We start from the raw sequence: 12,513 nt of genomic DNA, 5'->3' as shown, positions 1-12,513 counted from the left end.
CATGTGTTGAGAGCAAATTCTCTATGTAACTTTGAGTCTTAGTTTCCTTACCTGTAAAATTGTGGTATTACTTTGTGTACTTTATCATTTTGCTGTAAGGATCAAATGAAAATATTTGAAACTGACTAAGAAAATATTTAAAGGTTGCCCTGTTTTTGGAAATTGTTCCTATTCCCTGAATTGTCCTTATTCTCTAATTCTAAGAGGAGAATTGGGCACAGTGGCTCACACCTGTGATATCAACACTTTTGGAGGCTAAAGTGGAAGGATCACTTGAGCCCAGGAATTGGAGGCTACAGTTAGCAATGATCACACCACTGTACTCCAGCCTGGGCAACAGACCTGTCTTTGTGGGGGGGAAAACAGTTTTAGAGAGGTTCAGATACAACATACATTCAAATGCTCCCAGGTCACTGTGTGGCATCCCCTAAAACAAAATGTGTAATGCGGGCCGGGTGCGGTGGCTCACACCTGTAATCCCAGCACTTTGGGAGGCTGGGGGAGGGGTGCAGATCACGAGGTCAAGAGTTCGAAACCAGGCTGACCAACATGGTGAAACCCTGTCTCTACAAAAAATACAAAAATTAGCCAGGCGTGGTGGCAGGCACCTGTAGTCCCAGCAACTCAGGAGGCTGAGGCAGGAGAATTGCTGAAACCCGGGAGGCGAAGGTTGCAGTGAGCTGAGATCGCACCACTGTACTCCAGCCTGGGCGACAGAGAGTCTGTCTCAAAAAAAAAACAAAAAAACAAAAACAAAATGGGTAATGCATTCAAGGTGACAGGGTTAATGTTGGCACAACTTTGTTATGTTGTTGATGGGCAGAAACCCAAGGTGGGGTTTTGTTGAGCATAAACACAAGAAGCAATTATTTGTGGCACTAGACTTAACCCAAAGGACAGACCCCTACATGTATATAGTAGAGAAATCCTGTCTTTTAGCACTATCTCACAGGGGAAGCTGAGGAATCACATTATCTTTAATATAAATAAATGAAATGCAGCGCTGTATAATTTATATCCTTAAGCAACTGGATTCAACGTACCACTAATGGCCTGGTCATGTTTTAAACATTACCCCAAAACAGCCTAACTGTTCTGTGACTCAGTGTCTCTGTGGAATCCTGTTTAGTAGCACCATGGTCTCTAAATGTTTTGATTACACATCAGTATTAGGAAAACATGTTTGAAGCATTGTCTAAGTCTGTTTGTGCTGATGTAACAGAATACCATAGACTGGGTAGTTTATAAAGAGAGAAATTATTGGCTTACAGTTGTGGAGGCTGGAAAGTCTAGTATCAGCGTACTAGGATTTGGCAAGGGCCTTCTTGGTGCATGATAATATGGTGGAAGGTATCACACGGCAGGCAGAAAGGCAGAGAGAGAACAAAAGGGGGCGAACCCACTCCCTTGATGAGAACCTAAATACCTCTTAAAAGTCCTAACTCTCAATGCTGTTTACAATGGCAGCCAAATTTAAACAAGAGTTTTGTAGGGAACAAACAATCAAAACCATAGCAAGTAGGTACCATGACTGTATGTGTATTTATAAAATACATTCATATATTTCTACAGCAATATATATGAGGTACATTTAAGCATGTAAAAATAGGAATTTTTAAAAATAGGACAGTTGTAATAATTTCTTTGTACATTCCACTTTGGAGACTGTTTTTATATGGAGCTTGTTTTATCACCAAAAGGCATTTTAATTTTGCACATTTTAGAATTCTTACAATGTGTAATTGACTGCTAGTTGCTTAACAAAGGACAGATAAAGTGTTTCCTGCACCTGAGCAGCCTAAAGGTGAGTGTAATACAGATGCACAAGTGACTGGTTGATAATGGAATGAGACCCCTTATAAGAAAGACATACAGAGCACGGCAGAGGAGCAAGAACAACACAGAGGCAATGACATTTGAGCTAGGCCTCTTATATCTGTAGATGAACATTTGATGGTAGGTAGTAGGGAAGATGGAACTAAGAATATTTGAGCTACTTAATATATGCCAGGCAGCATGCTGAGTGCTTTTGTTCATTTAATTCTCAAGACAGCCATAAGCGGCAATACAGGTATTGGGCCTATTATTCTAAATCCCATTTTATAAGAGAGTTAGGATTAGATTCAGTTCCATCTTTCTACAAAACCTGGCACTGTCATTCCAGGCAAAGGGAGTACAATCCATTTTTCTCTTAAGAGGTTGATTTTGCCGGTGAGACAGAATGAATCTCTACAGCATTGTTAAGTTTCTACCCAGGCTTTTGGGTGACTGAAAAATTCAAATGTAAAGATGTGGCAAAATTGGTTCTCTAAGGATTTTAAGTACAGCCAAGTGATATGTCACAAGTTTTTTCCTAAATATCCAACCATTTAGTCTTTCATAAGCTTTTAATTCCACTAGCCTCACTTTCTGAGATTGTTGATGTTTTCTTGTTCTAACGTGAAATTTTCTTTGTTTGATGTTAACAGGAGTGTAATGAAGGAGTAACCATTTTTATTTTATGATAGTCTATCAATAGACTTTTTTTAACCTTCTTTAAGCTAGGTGTGTTTGTCCTTTATTAAAGTCAGTTTGACCCAGCCTGTACAACATTGCAAGACCTTAACTTTAAAAAAAAAAAAAAAAAAAAAAAAAAGCCAGGTGTGGTGGTGCATGCCTGTAATCCCAGCTACTTGGGAGGCTGAGATGGGAGGATCACTTGAGCCCAGGAGATTGAGGCTGCAGTGACCCGTGACTGCGCCACTACACTACAGCCTGGGTGACAGAACAAGACACTGTTGATAGATAGATTATATGAAACACGCTCTATAACCAAAAAAATCATTGCTCTGGATATAATGCAAAGATTTTGGTAACATTTTACCGTATTTTTTCTTATTGATTGATTAGAGTAGTGGAGGAGGGGAGAAGGAATTTAAGAGATACTATCTTCAACCACTTGCAGATTTTAGTATTTTTATTTATACGCTGCTCTTCTCAGTATTTCATTTTTCTATACATGAGAAAAGACTATGTCTGTATTGGACCATTACAATTGACCGCTTTGTTGAAGACATCTTCAGTTGTGACATAGGTCATTTTGATTTGAACGAACTGATAGCTATACCAATTTTTTTTGGCTCTGTGGGAATTTTGGAATAGAGAATGTTATTTGAAGTAAATAGGTAAAGGCTCTTTTTGTTTTTGTTTTGTTTTAATTTTATTTGTGATAGATACCTGGTGACGTAATAGTAGGGCTTGACTGGAAAGATCAATTATGATTTGTCTTGGTGTCCAGAACAACAAATTACATATGCTCTCTTGTAAAATTTGATGATTTTGTGCTTTATGTGAATAGCTTTATGTGAAAGCAACAGCTTTTGGTTGCTTGTTTGTGTTTTTAATTTTTTATCCTCTAGTACTTTAACCTTGCCTTTTTTATGTTCTTTAGCAACCCTACATCATGTTCTTTAATTTACTCACAGAAATAAGTAGAGTCAAGTCAGCTCTTATAGTTTTAAAATTCTCCTACTTCTCACCTACCAAGAACCCATTGCCTCTTCATGCTATTTTGTTCTTGATTTTCCTGAGCAGTAATTGGGCTACTGAAGCACATTTCCTTTCCTTCTCTTATTTACTCTCTGGGGTGACTACTTTCTCACCAGTGCATGGTGTGTCTGTGCTTTGGAATAGATGCCAGGAAGGGGTAGGATGGTCAGGGGCTGCTGGATGTCCCACTCCTTGGAGCTGTGCAGTCAGCCTAGCTAGCCCTGGCTATGGTTTCATCCACTTGATACGGATATTGATGATAAGAAACTTATTCCAGGGATGTTGTCTTGTTTTCTTATTGGTGGTCTCTGTCATGTTTTAGTTTGGCTACATTTTTATAGATATGAGACGTGTATGCGTTTTACCAATTTAAGAGACTACTAGGAGTTCTAATAAAAAACCAGCTCTTTTTCTCAAGGAAAAGTAATCCTTTTCAACATTGTTTATAAGCCTCTAGGACTTGTCTAGCAGTATGCTCACATATTGAAAATAGATTTATCTCTTCCGTATTCTTCAGGGGCATTTTACTGTGGGTCTGTCAGGTCTTCAGACTGCTACCCTCGTGAAAACATGTGATTTAAGAAGGTATTTCGGTGTGGGGCTATCATAGGAAACTTCTGATTTTAGATGCAGTCTATCTGCAATAAGTAGGATTTGCTGTTGCTGTTGTTTTAACTTTAGGTGAAAAAGAAAATCTGCTTCAGAGAGAAACCAAGTTCATCTTGGAGATAAGTGTGGATGTTGGACTCCCCCCAGCTCAGTAACTGAGGATCACTTTACTTGAAATCGTTCTGCTTTTGATTGGCCGTCCGTGGTTGCGCTGAAGAGGGAGGAGGGGGAGTCTTTCCAATAGTTATACCTTAATTTGTCTCTGCATGGATGATATTTGAAACCTCAAGCCCAGGCATGCTGCTCTGTCCTCCCATCTGTAGCTGCTTGCGTGATTCCATCATCGTTCCATTTGTCTCTTCCCATTGTCTTTGAACATTTGTTTTTGGGAACAAGATATGCATTAGGAAATTACTCAACCATGAGTATAACTGATGCCTATAAATTGATCTTGGCGTCCAGAACAAGTTGCATATACTAGTGATGTAATATTTGCCGAAGCTCATTGGCTGTTCATTCTCTGTAGTGCTTTTCCGAAAATAAATAAATAAATAAATAGGTAGAAAGAAATGAAATCACTTGGCACCAGCAAAGAAATCCTCTATAGGATTTGAATGTTGAAGTATGAATTGAAACTATTTCCAGTTAGTCAACTTTTATTACTCACTAGGACATCCCTAAAAGAAAAGCTCATTTTGTAATAGTCCTGTGCTTATATGCTTTGCAATCTTATACAGAGGGAGAAAAAGAATTAAAAACTTGTTCCAAAGTAAAAAGGTTCATGTCGGGTTTGAAACGCTCATGTCAGCTTAATGAAGGATACATGTATGAAAATTAATATCTTGGTTCTTCAGGAATAGTCTGTGTTTGGGAGAATAAAGATACATACTGAATTCAGTTGTTTACTTGCCTTGCCTTGCAGTATATTCGAATTAAACAATAGGACAGATTCTAAGAATCAAGTAAATTTGTCCAAACAGGAAGCAGAATCAAAGATCTTAAGTATTCCCCATATTCAGGGCAGTATGTGGACAGTTACAGTAGGTGACCTCTAAGGTCCCTTTCACCTCCCACAGTATGTGTGTCAGCTGCAGTTCGTCAAGATAAATGAGCAGGAGACAACTTCGTGTAAAAAGTGTGTGAACCTAGGACAGGACTTTTCGACCCTTATGAAGAAAGAAAGGGAAGAATATTGCAGCTAGATGTGTTGGGTCCGGACTGAGGTCAGAGTTGCACAGCTTTGGACAGATAGCCTGGACACAGGAAACCATGTTCTCTCAATTTTAAACAAAAATGCAATTATGTATTCCCTCCCCTATCCCCCCACCACCCCCCATACACAACATTAAAATTCTTAACCATGGGTCAGCTTATATCGACCTTTTGGGTAAAAGACATTATTCCTTTGAAACTTCAGAAGCATGAGTTTGTTTTCTGAAAAACACATGCCATTGCATACCTTTTAACTTGACATATGATTGAAACTTTTGTCTTAACAATCCATTTTCTACAAAAACTGCCCTTATATTTATTAAAGATGACAAAACCAAAACCACTTCTTCTTTCATACATTTTCTGCTTTCATGTTCTGTCATTCTGAGATCTTTTTTTCTTTCCCTCTCTCTGTCTTCTTTTCCCCCAGCTGTCGGCAGCATCCAGCCCCTCCAGTCACAGTCCTCACAGAGCTTCAGGAAAGGACCCCTTTGCAGAGCTCTCTTTGGAGGATTTCTTATAAATCACTTTAGGTATTGCTACTTGTTGTGGGAGATGGGGACTTAAATACTTAAAAACAATTACCAACCATTAAACACAATTCACGCTTCTCTTTCATTTCTTTAAAGGACTCTAGGCTCCCTCTCCTCCTCCTCCTCTTCCTCTATTCTTTAGGTGCAGAATGAAAAGATAGGACATAAGGAAAAACAACTTTTGGAAAATATCTTTAACATAATTATTTAAAGTAATCTCACCCACTGCTCACAGTAAATGGATGAGATCGGATAAAGTTTGCTTTTTAATTAAGGGCAAGTGAATACTTAAGCCCTTTCGATTAGAAGGATTCTGCATATGATCCACACTGCCTCTGTTTGCTGGAAGACAGTGTAATTTGTTCTTCTTGATGCTCTAGCCCCCAGTTTAGATATACCTTCTAGATCTTTGGGAGTTTATAGTCTTCTGATTTGGCAAGTTTATTAGCACATCTACTTCAGTAATAGATCTTTGGATGGGCAGTTTAAGGGAAATTGTGAGTGAAATATCTTTGAATGAACAGTAGTATCCTATTGAAAAATATTTTTTATGGCTCTTTCAGATTCTTATTTATGTTAATAAAAAGACTTAGTATAATATTACTGTTCCCTTTATTGTCTCTAATTGTATATCATTTGGAAATAATATTTCAAATTTTGCTTCCCAAATGAGATTTTGCGTGTGGTATTTGTGCTTATGGAGAGATTTTTCTGAACTTGTCATGAAAAAATAGGTCATTGATCTTCTTTCTTTTCCTCCTCCACATGCTATTCCTCGATTTTTAGCAGTTAAGTATTTGGCCTGGATGTGGTTGCTTATGCCTGTAATCCCAGCACCCTGGGAGGCTGATGCAGGAGGATCACTTGGGGCTAGTAGTTCAAGATCAGCCTGGGCAATACGGTGAGACCCTAGTCTCTATCCCCACCCAAAAATTAGCCAGGTGTGGTGGCGACTGTCTGCAGTCCTAGCTATTCAGAAGGCTGAGGCAGGAGGGTTGCTTGAGCCCAGGAGTTCCAATGAGCTTTTTTTTTTTTTTTTTTTTTTTGAGATGGAGTTTCGCTCTTGTCTCCCAGGCTGGAGTGCAGTGGCACGATCTCAGCTCACTGCAACCTCCACCTCCTGGGTTCAAGCAATTCTCCTGCCTCAGCCTCCCGAGTAGCTAGGATTACAGGCGCCCGCCACCACGCCTGGCTAGTTTTTGTATTTTTAGTAGAGACGGTGTTTCACCATATTGGCCAGGCCAGTCTCGAACTCTCGAACTCACCTCAGGTGATCCGCCCACCTCAGCCTCCCAGAGTGCTGGGATTACAGGTGTGAGCTATGGTGCCCAGCCAGTGAGCTTTGATCATGCCACTGCAATCCAGCCTAGACAGCAGAGCAAGACTCTGTCTCAAAAACAACAAAAAACATTATTTGGAAGTCCCTATATGTGTCAAATATTGAGCTTTCTGGCACATAAGTTGATAATACTGACTTTGTTTTATAAACAGGGTTTGTGATAAGCATGTTGTGAACACTTCTGGGCCAGTTAAATGGTAAAGACCACAAAGCATTTTTATTTATGAGAAGACATCCTACAATACAATGAATTAACATACCCACTTTTTTTTTTCCAGATACAGTTTATGTAACTTGATGGAAGAAAATGGAATTACTCCAAAAAGACAAGTGCTCAAGCAGCAAAATCCTTACTTCCAGCAAAATCCAAACTGCTGTCTCTTAAATCTCTTAAACTCTCTTCTTCCATTAGAATGCTACAAGTAACTCAGTGAAGGCCCATGAAGGAAATTGGGACTAGTTTATAGGAGAACGTATCAATACAGTTTATAAAGCCAAGAATTGCTATGATTTAAGACTAAGATCTGTCTTTTTGGTGACTAACCCTTCAATTCTTTCAACTCCTGTTAATACCCATAATCAGTAACCTATCAAGAAAAGCCCTTATTTGGAAAGTGTGAAATTTGTATTTGGAAAAGCTGCCTGGAGAGAAGAACTGTGTCCTTTACTGTATTTCAACAGGACTCTTTGGGGGATCAAAATTAAAATTCCTAATTATGCATTATCTTTCTTTTCTCCAGTCCTCACAAATACAGAAACAATAACTGAAATTAACTTTTCTTTTTTTAAAAAAAAATTATATTCAGTTTGCAGTAGACATTCCTTAAGTATTTGTATTTATTTATGATTATCAATTTTACATAACATTAATATTGTATCAGACCTCCTTATGAAAATGAGTATGGATGTGCACAGTATGTTTGATTTTTATCCACAAGAATGAATCTGATTCAGAATGCTTTTCTCAGCTGACATACAGAGCACTAAATATTTTAAGGCAAGTCCATAGGTCTGAATCTCTTAAGAATTCCCAGCCTCTATGGGATTTAGGGAAGCATTATAAATGCATTAATCCTTATAGTCAATTCTGTGCCTAGGATTTTGCCAGGGAACAGTTCACTGACTAGGAAAAGCACTACATTTTAAATTCAGCATTAGTGCATTGGGAAGGATCTTTACTGCTTTGTGCTTGGCATGTCATTATTTTCCATTTGACATTAGGGCCTTTCCAAAATGAATGTGAGGAATTGCTTTCACTTCAAGACTTTCCTTCTTTTCACTAAAACTCTAGAAGGTGTTACAAGGGGGAGGGAAGGGGGGCAAAGTCCTTGAACCTTTTCTTTGGCTCGTGCCATGTTATGATCATGTACCTTTTAAATAAGGGGAAATAGTATCTTTAAAGTTAATGTCTAGCCAAGAGTTTAGTAAACGAAGAATTAAACTGCACTGTTGATCGGTGCTTTGTGTAAATACATCTTTAACATTTGGGTGGAGAGGGGCCTTAAGAAGGACAGTTCATTGTAGGAAAGCAATTCTGTACATGAGTTTAAGCATTCTTGTTGCATTGTCTCTGCAGATTCTATTTTTGTTTACAATATTAAAATGTATGTTAGCAAAATGGGTGGATTTTCAAATAAAATGCAGCTTCCACAAAAGTTTTGTTATGGTATTCTGGTCTGAGATGCATTTTCATTTTTCCTTTCTCTTTTTATTGTCAATATTGTCATTTTTCCCTAATAAAATATACCCAGGTGATTATATTTGTTGATCTAGTAACATGGAAGGTTTGTTTTATATGAATTTTCAAAAAGATGTCTCTTTACACTTTTTGTTACCTTGTAGACTCTTATTGATAAATGCAACTACTTATTAAAATTGTTCACTTTTTGTCTTGATCATATGCCTTTAGTCAGGTAAGTTTAAGGGAAAATACGCAGTTTAACGTTTTGGTACATATAATTATGTCTGCCAAAGAAACCTTTGATTGTATCATATTGCCTATTTAGTAGTGCATAGGGTTCAGAGTACATGATAAAGGATCAAAAGCTTTGCATTGATAAGTGTCTCATAATATTTGCTGTGATTGGAGAAAAAATGTAGTCGTAGCCAATAAATTTTATCAGCTTTTAAGTTTCAGTATTATTAAACCATTTTCATATAAACTGGGAAGTTGTACTTTTATAAGTTACCCTCCTTAACTTTACAAATTTTTGTCTCTTGTGGTGTTTGAGGAGGTGTTTATATTTAAGGTCTGTGGCTTGTTTTCTTTCATATTGCCTTTTTTTTTAAAGTATGTTTCAGTATGTGACGTGCTTCATAGCCATTTTTATTTTATTGTTTAAACAACTTTTGGGCTATGTTTGATAAGTGTTATCCATATTTTACCCATTTTATATGTAGGAATCAGAAATCAGAAAAGGAGCTGGGTGCAGTGGCTCACACCTGTTATTCCAGTAATTTGGGAGGCTGAGGTACACGATCACTTGAGCCCAGGAGTTCAAGACCAGCCTGGGCAACATGGTGAAATGCTATCTGTACCAAAAATACAAAAATTAGCCAGGTGTATGCCTATAGTCCCAGCTACTTGGGAGACTGAAGTGGTAGGATCACCCGAGTCCAGGATGTTGAGGCTGCAGTGAGCTGGGATCATGCCACTGCATACTCCACCCTGGGTGACAGAGTGAGACCCTGTTTTAAAAAAAAAGGAACTTGCCCAGATGAGTAAGTTAACAGATGGAAATCAAATCTTTGCTTTCATGGTCCATTGTTCTCTCTGTGACCTGCTGTCACGTAATTCATATATATATACTGACATGGAGATTGTTTCCCTCTGCAATCTAGACTGATGGCCACTCTTTATTCCCAGTGGTCTTCAGTGAAGTACATTTCCTGCCTTCTCCTCTGATGCCCAGACATCAAGGAAGAATGCAAACATGCGACAAGAGCAACTTTAACCAAAATATAATGAGTGAAGTAAATCAGCTATTGATTACATAATTATATCAGGCTGTAAACTCATACATGCTCATGTCATTTTATTATCCAGTTAGCAAGTAGCTATTGGCTAAGATAAGAGAGAAGATTGTAAGCAGAGGACAACTATACCTGTCCCAAATCGTTTTCAAAATTATTTGCCTTTGATTTAACATCTATCAGCATTCAGCATTTTTTAAAAGGTATCCCTTTCTTAACCAGTGACTATGAGAATACATATTTAGGAAGAGGACTTCCTTATGTTAGCCTGGGAATCTTCTGCTTTTCCAGAAGCCAACAAAATGTGACTTATGAGAAATAGGCCTTAATGGGATGTTTTTCTTGAACTAAAAATAATTTCAAGGTTCTTCTCATTTATCGTAACTCACAAACACGCTTCCAAACTCTGTTTGCTTATTCTACAAAATTCCACAGAGAAAAAAATCTCTCTTAAGAGTGAGTGTGGCTCCTGTGTGCTAGCAGTGACTAGGTCACAATGTATGGAGACACCACAGTAGTAAGCCAGATGAATTTATTCTTGCCTTCCAGGAAAGATATTTCACAGCTTTCATCAGTGGCCTCTGCAGTCAGCTTAGATCTTTGTTCTGCCACACTTGCTGCCTTCCATGGGTGTGGCTAGCCCTTCTGGAATTCTGCTGTCTGAAGTTTCGGAAAAGAAAGGCTGCATTATCATCCATGCTGTCTCTCGCTGAAAACATTAAGCTGATTTCTTGCTGTTACTAAGAAGTAATGTCCTATTTGAAGTATCACCAATCCAAAAGGTTTTCTGTGTTTCTAGCTAGTGGAAAGAGAGAGCCGGCTCGGGCCGAGTTCCCGTGGCCGCCACCTGCGGTCCGGGTTCCTCCCTCGGGGGCTCCCTCGCGCCGCACGCGGCTCTCGGGGTTCGGGGTTCGTCGGCCCCGGCCGGGTGGAAGGTCCCGTGCCCGTCGTCGTCGCGCGTCGTCGGCGGTGGGGGCGTGTTGCGTGTGGTGGGCGGGGGGGGGAGGAAGGCGGGTCCGGAAGGAAGGGTTGTGGCGGGGGGAGAGGGTGGGGGAGCGCGTCCCGGTCGCCGCGGTTCGCCGCCCGCCCCTGGTGGCGGCCCGGCGTCCGGCCGACCGCCGCTCCCGCGCCCCTCCTCCTCCCCGCCGCTCCTCCTCCGAGGCCCCGTCCTCCTCGCCCTCCCGCACGCCCGCCCGCCCGGCTCGCCTCGCGGCGCGTCGTCCGGGGCCGGGAGCCCGCCCCGCGGCCCGCCCGGCCGCGCCCGTGGCCGCGGTCCCCGGCGGCGACCCGCGGGACGCCGCGGTGTCGTCCGCCGTCGCGCGCCCGCCTCCGGCTCGCGGCCGCGCCGCGTCGGGGCGGGGCGGCTCCGCCGCAGCGTCCTCGGACCCGTCCCCCCGACCTCCGCGGGGGACGGGTCGGGTAGTATTCCTAATTTTAGCATAAGCACTCATTGTGTCCCATTTGTTGTTGATGTAGTATGCAGACGTAGTTGCATGAAAGCTGTATGAAACTGACAACACTGTTAATGAAAGTTCCTTCTATGGTATTTGTTCTGGGGCAGATGTAACTTGAAGCGAAGATTAAACTGATTTTAGGCAGACAACTAGGAGAGAAAGGTGAGGTTAGAAAAAGTTTTGTTTTCTGATAAGCCCTGGTTCAAAATAGCTTTTTATCTAATAAAAAAGCTAATTTTAGGCCAGTGCAGTGGCTCATGTCTGTAATCCCAACACTGTGGGAGGACAAAGTGGGCGGATCACTTGAGCCCAGGAGCTTGAGACCAGCCTGGCCAACATGGTGAAACCCCGTCTCTACAACAGTGAAAAAAAAAAAAAAATTTTAAGTCCCAGCCACTCCAAAGGCTGAGATGGGAGGATCGCTTGAGCCCGGTATGGTTGAGGCTGCTGTGAGCCGAGGTCACACCATTGCACTCCAGCCTGGGCAACAGAGTGAGGTGAGACCCTGCTTCAAAAAAAAAAAAAAAAAAAAAATTAAAGTTTTGTTTTGTGTTTGTTTTGAGGTGGAGTCTCACTCTGTTGCTCAGGCTGTAGTGCAGTGGCGTGATTTTGGCTCACTGCAACCTCCACCTCCCAGGTTCAAGCGATTCTCCTGCCTCATGTGCCTGCCACCATGCCTGGCTAATTTTTGTATTTTAATAGAGATGGGATTTCACTATGTTGGCCAGGCTGGCTCAAACTCCTGACCTTGAGTGATCCCGCCTACACCTCTCAAAGTGCTGAGATTACAGGCGTGAGCCACCACACCCAGCCTAAAGTTGGTTTTGAAATAAAAATTGTGTGTGATTGACCTTGTGAGCTAAAC

General features: G+C 40.8%; 1 protein-coding gene across 27 annotated transcripts in view; it reads left to right on the top strand.

Moving 5' to 3' along the window:
- PICALM (phosphatidylinositol binding clathrin assembly protein) overlaps positions 1-8,984 on the top strand; it is a 110,969-nt gene extending 101,985 nt beyond the window's left edge. For 15 of the 27 annotated variants that reach the window (XM_508908.9, XM_009423907.5, XM_063783367.1 and 12 more), the window contains one exon: positions 7,500-8,984. In XM_508908.9, the coding sequence (XP_508908.3) occupies positions 7,500-7,514 (15 nt within the window). In that variant the 3' untranslated portion in view covers positions 7,515-8,984. Of the gene's footprint in view, positions 1-5,779; positions 5,883-7,499 lie in introns of all 27 variants that reach the window. The other 12 variants (XM_009423917.5, XM_009423914.5, XM_009423911.5 and 9 more) reach the window with 2 other exon arrangements.
- The last annotated feature ends 3,529 nt before the right edge of the window (positions 8,985-12,513 follow it).

This window comes from Pan troglodytes, chromosome 9 (genome assembly GCF_028858775.2).
Source record: "Pan troglodytes isolate AG18354 chromosome 9, NHGRI_mPanTro3-v2.0_pri, whole genome shotgun sequence".
NCBI classification, from domain to species: Eukaryota; Metazoa; Chordata; class Mammalia; order Primates; family Hominidae; genus Pan; species Pan troglodytes.
The sequence above is the reverse complement of the archived record's forward strand: the minus strand, read 5'-3'. Positions and strand labels throughout refer to the sequence as shown.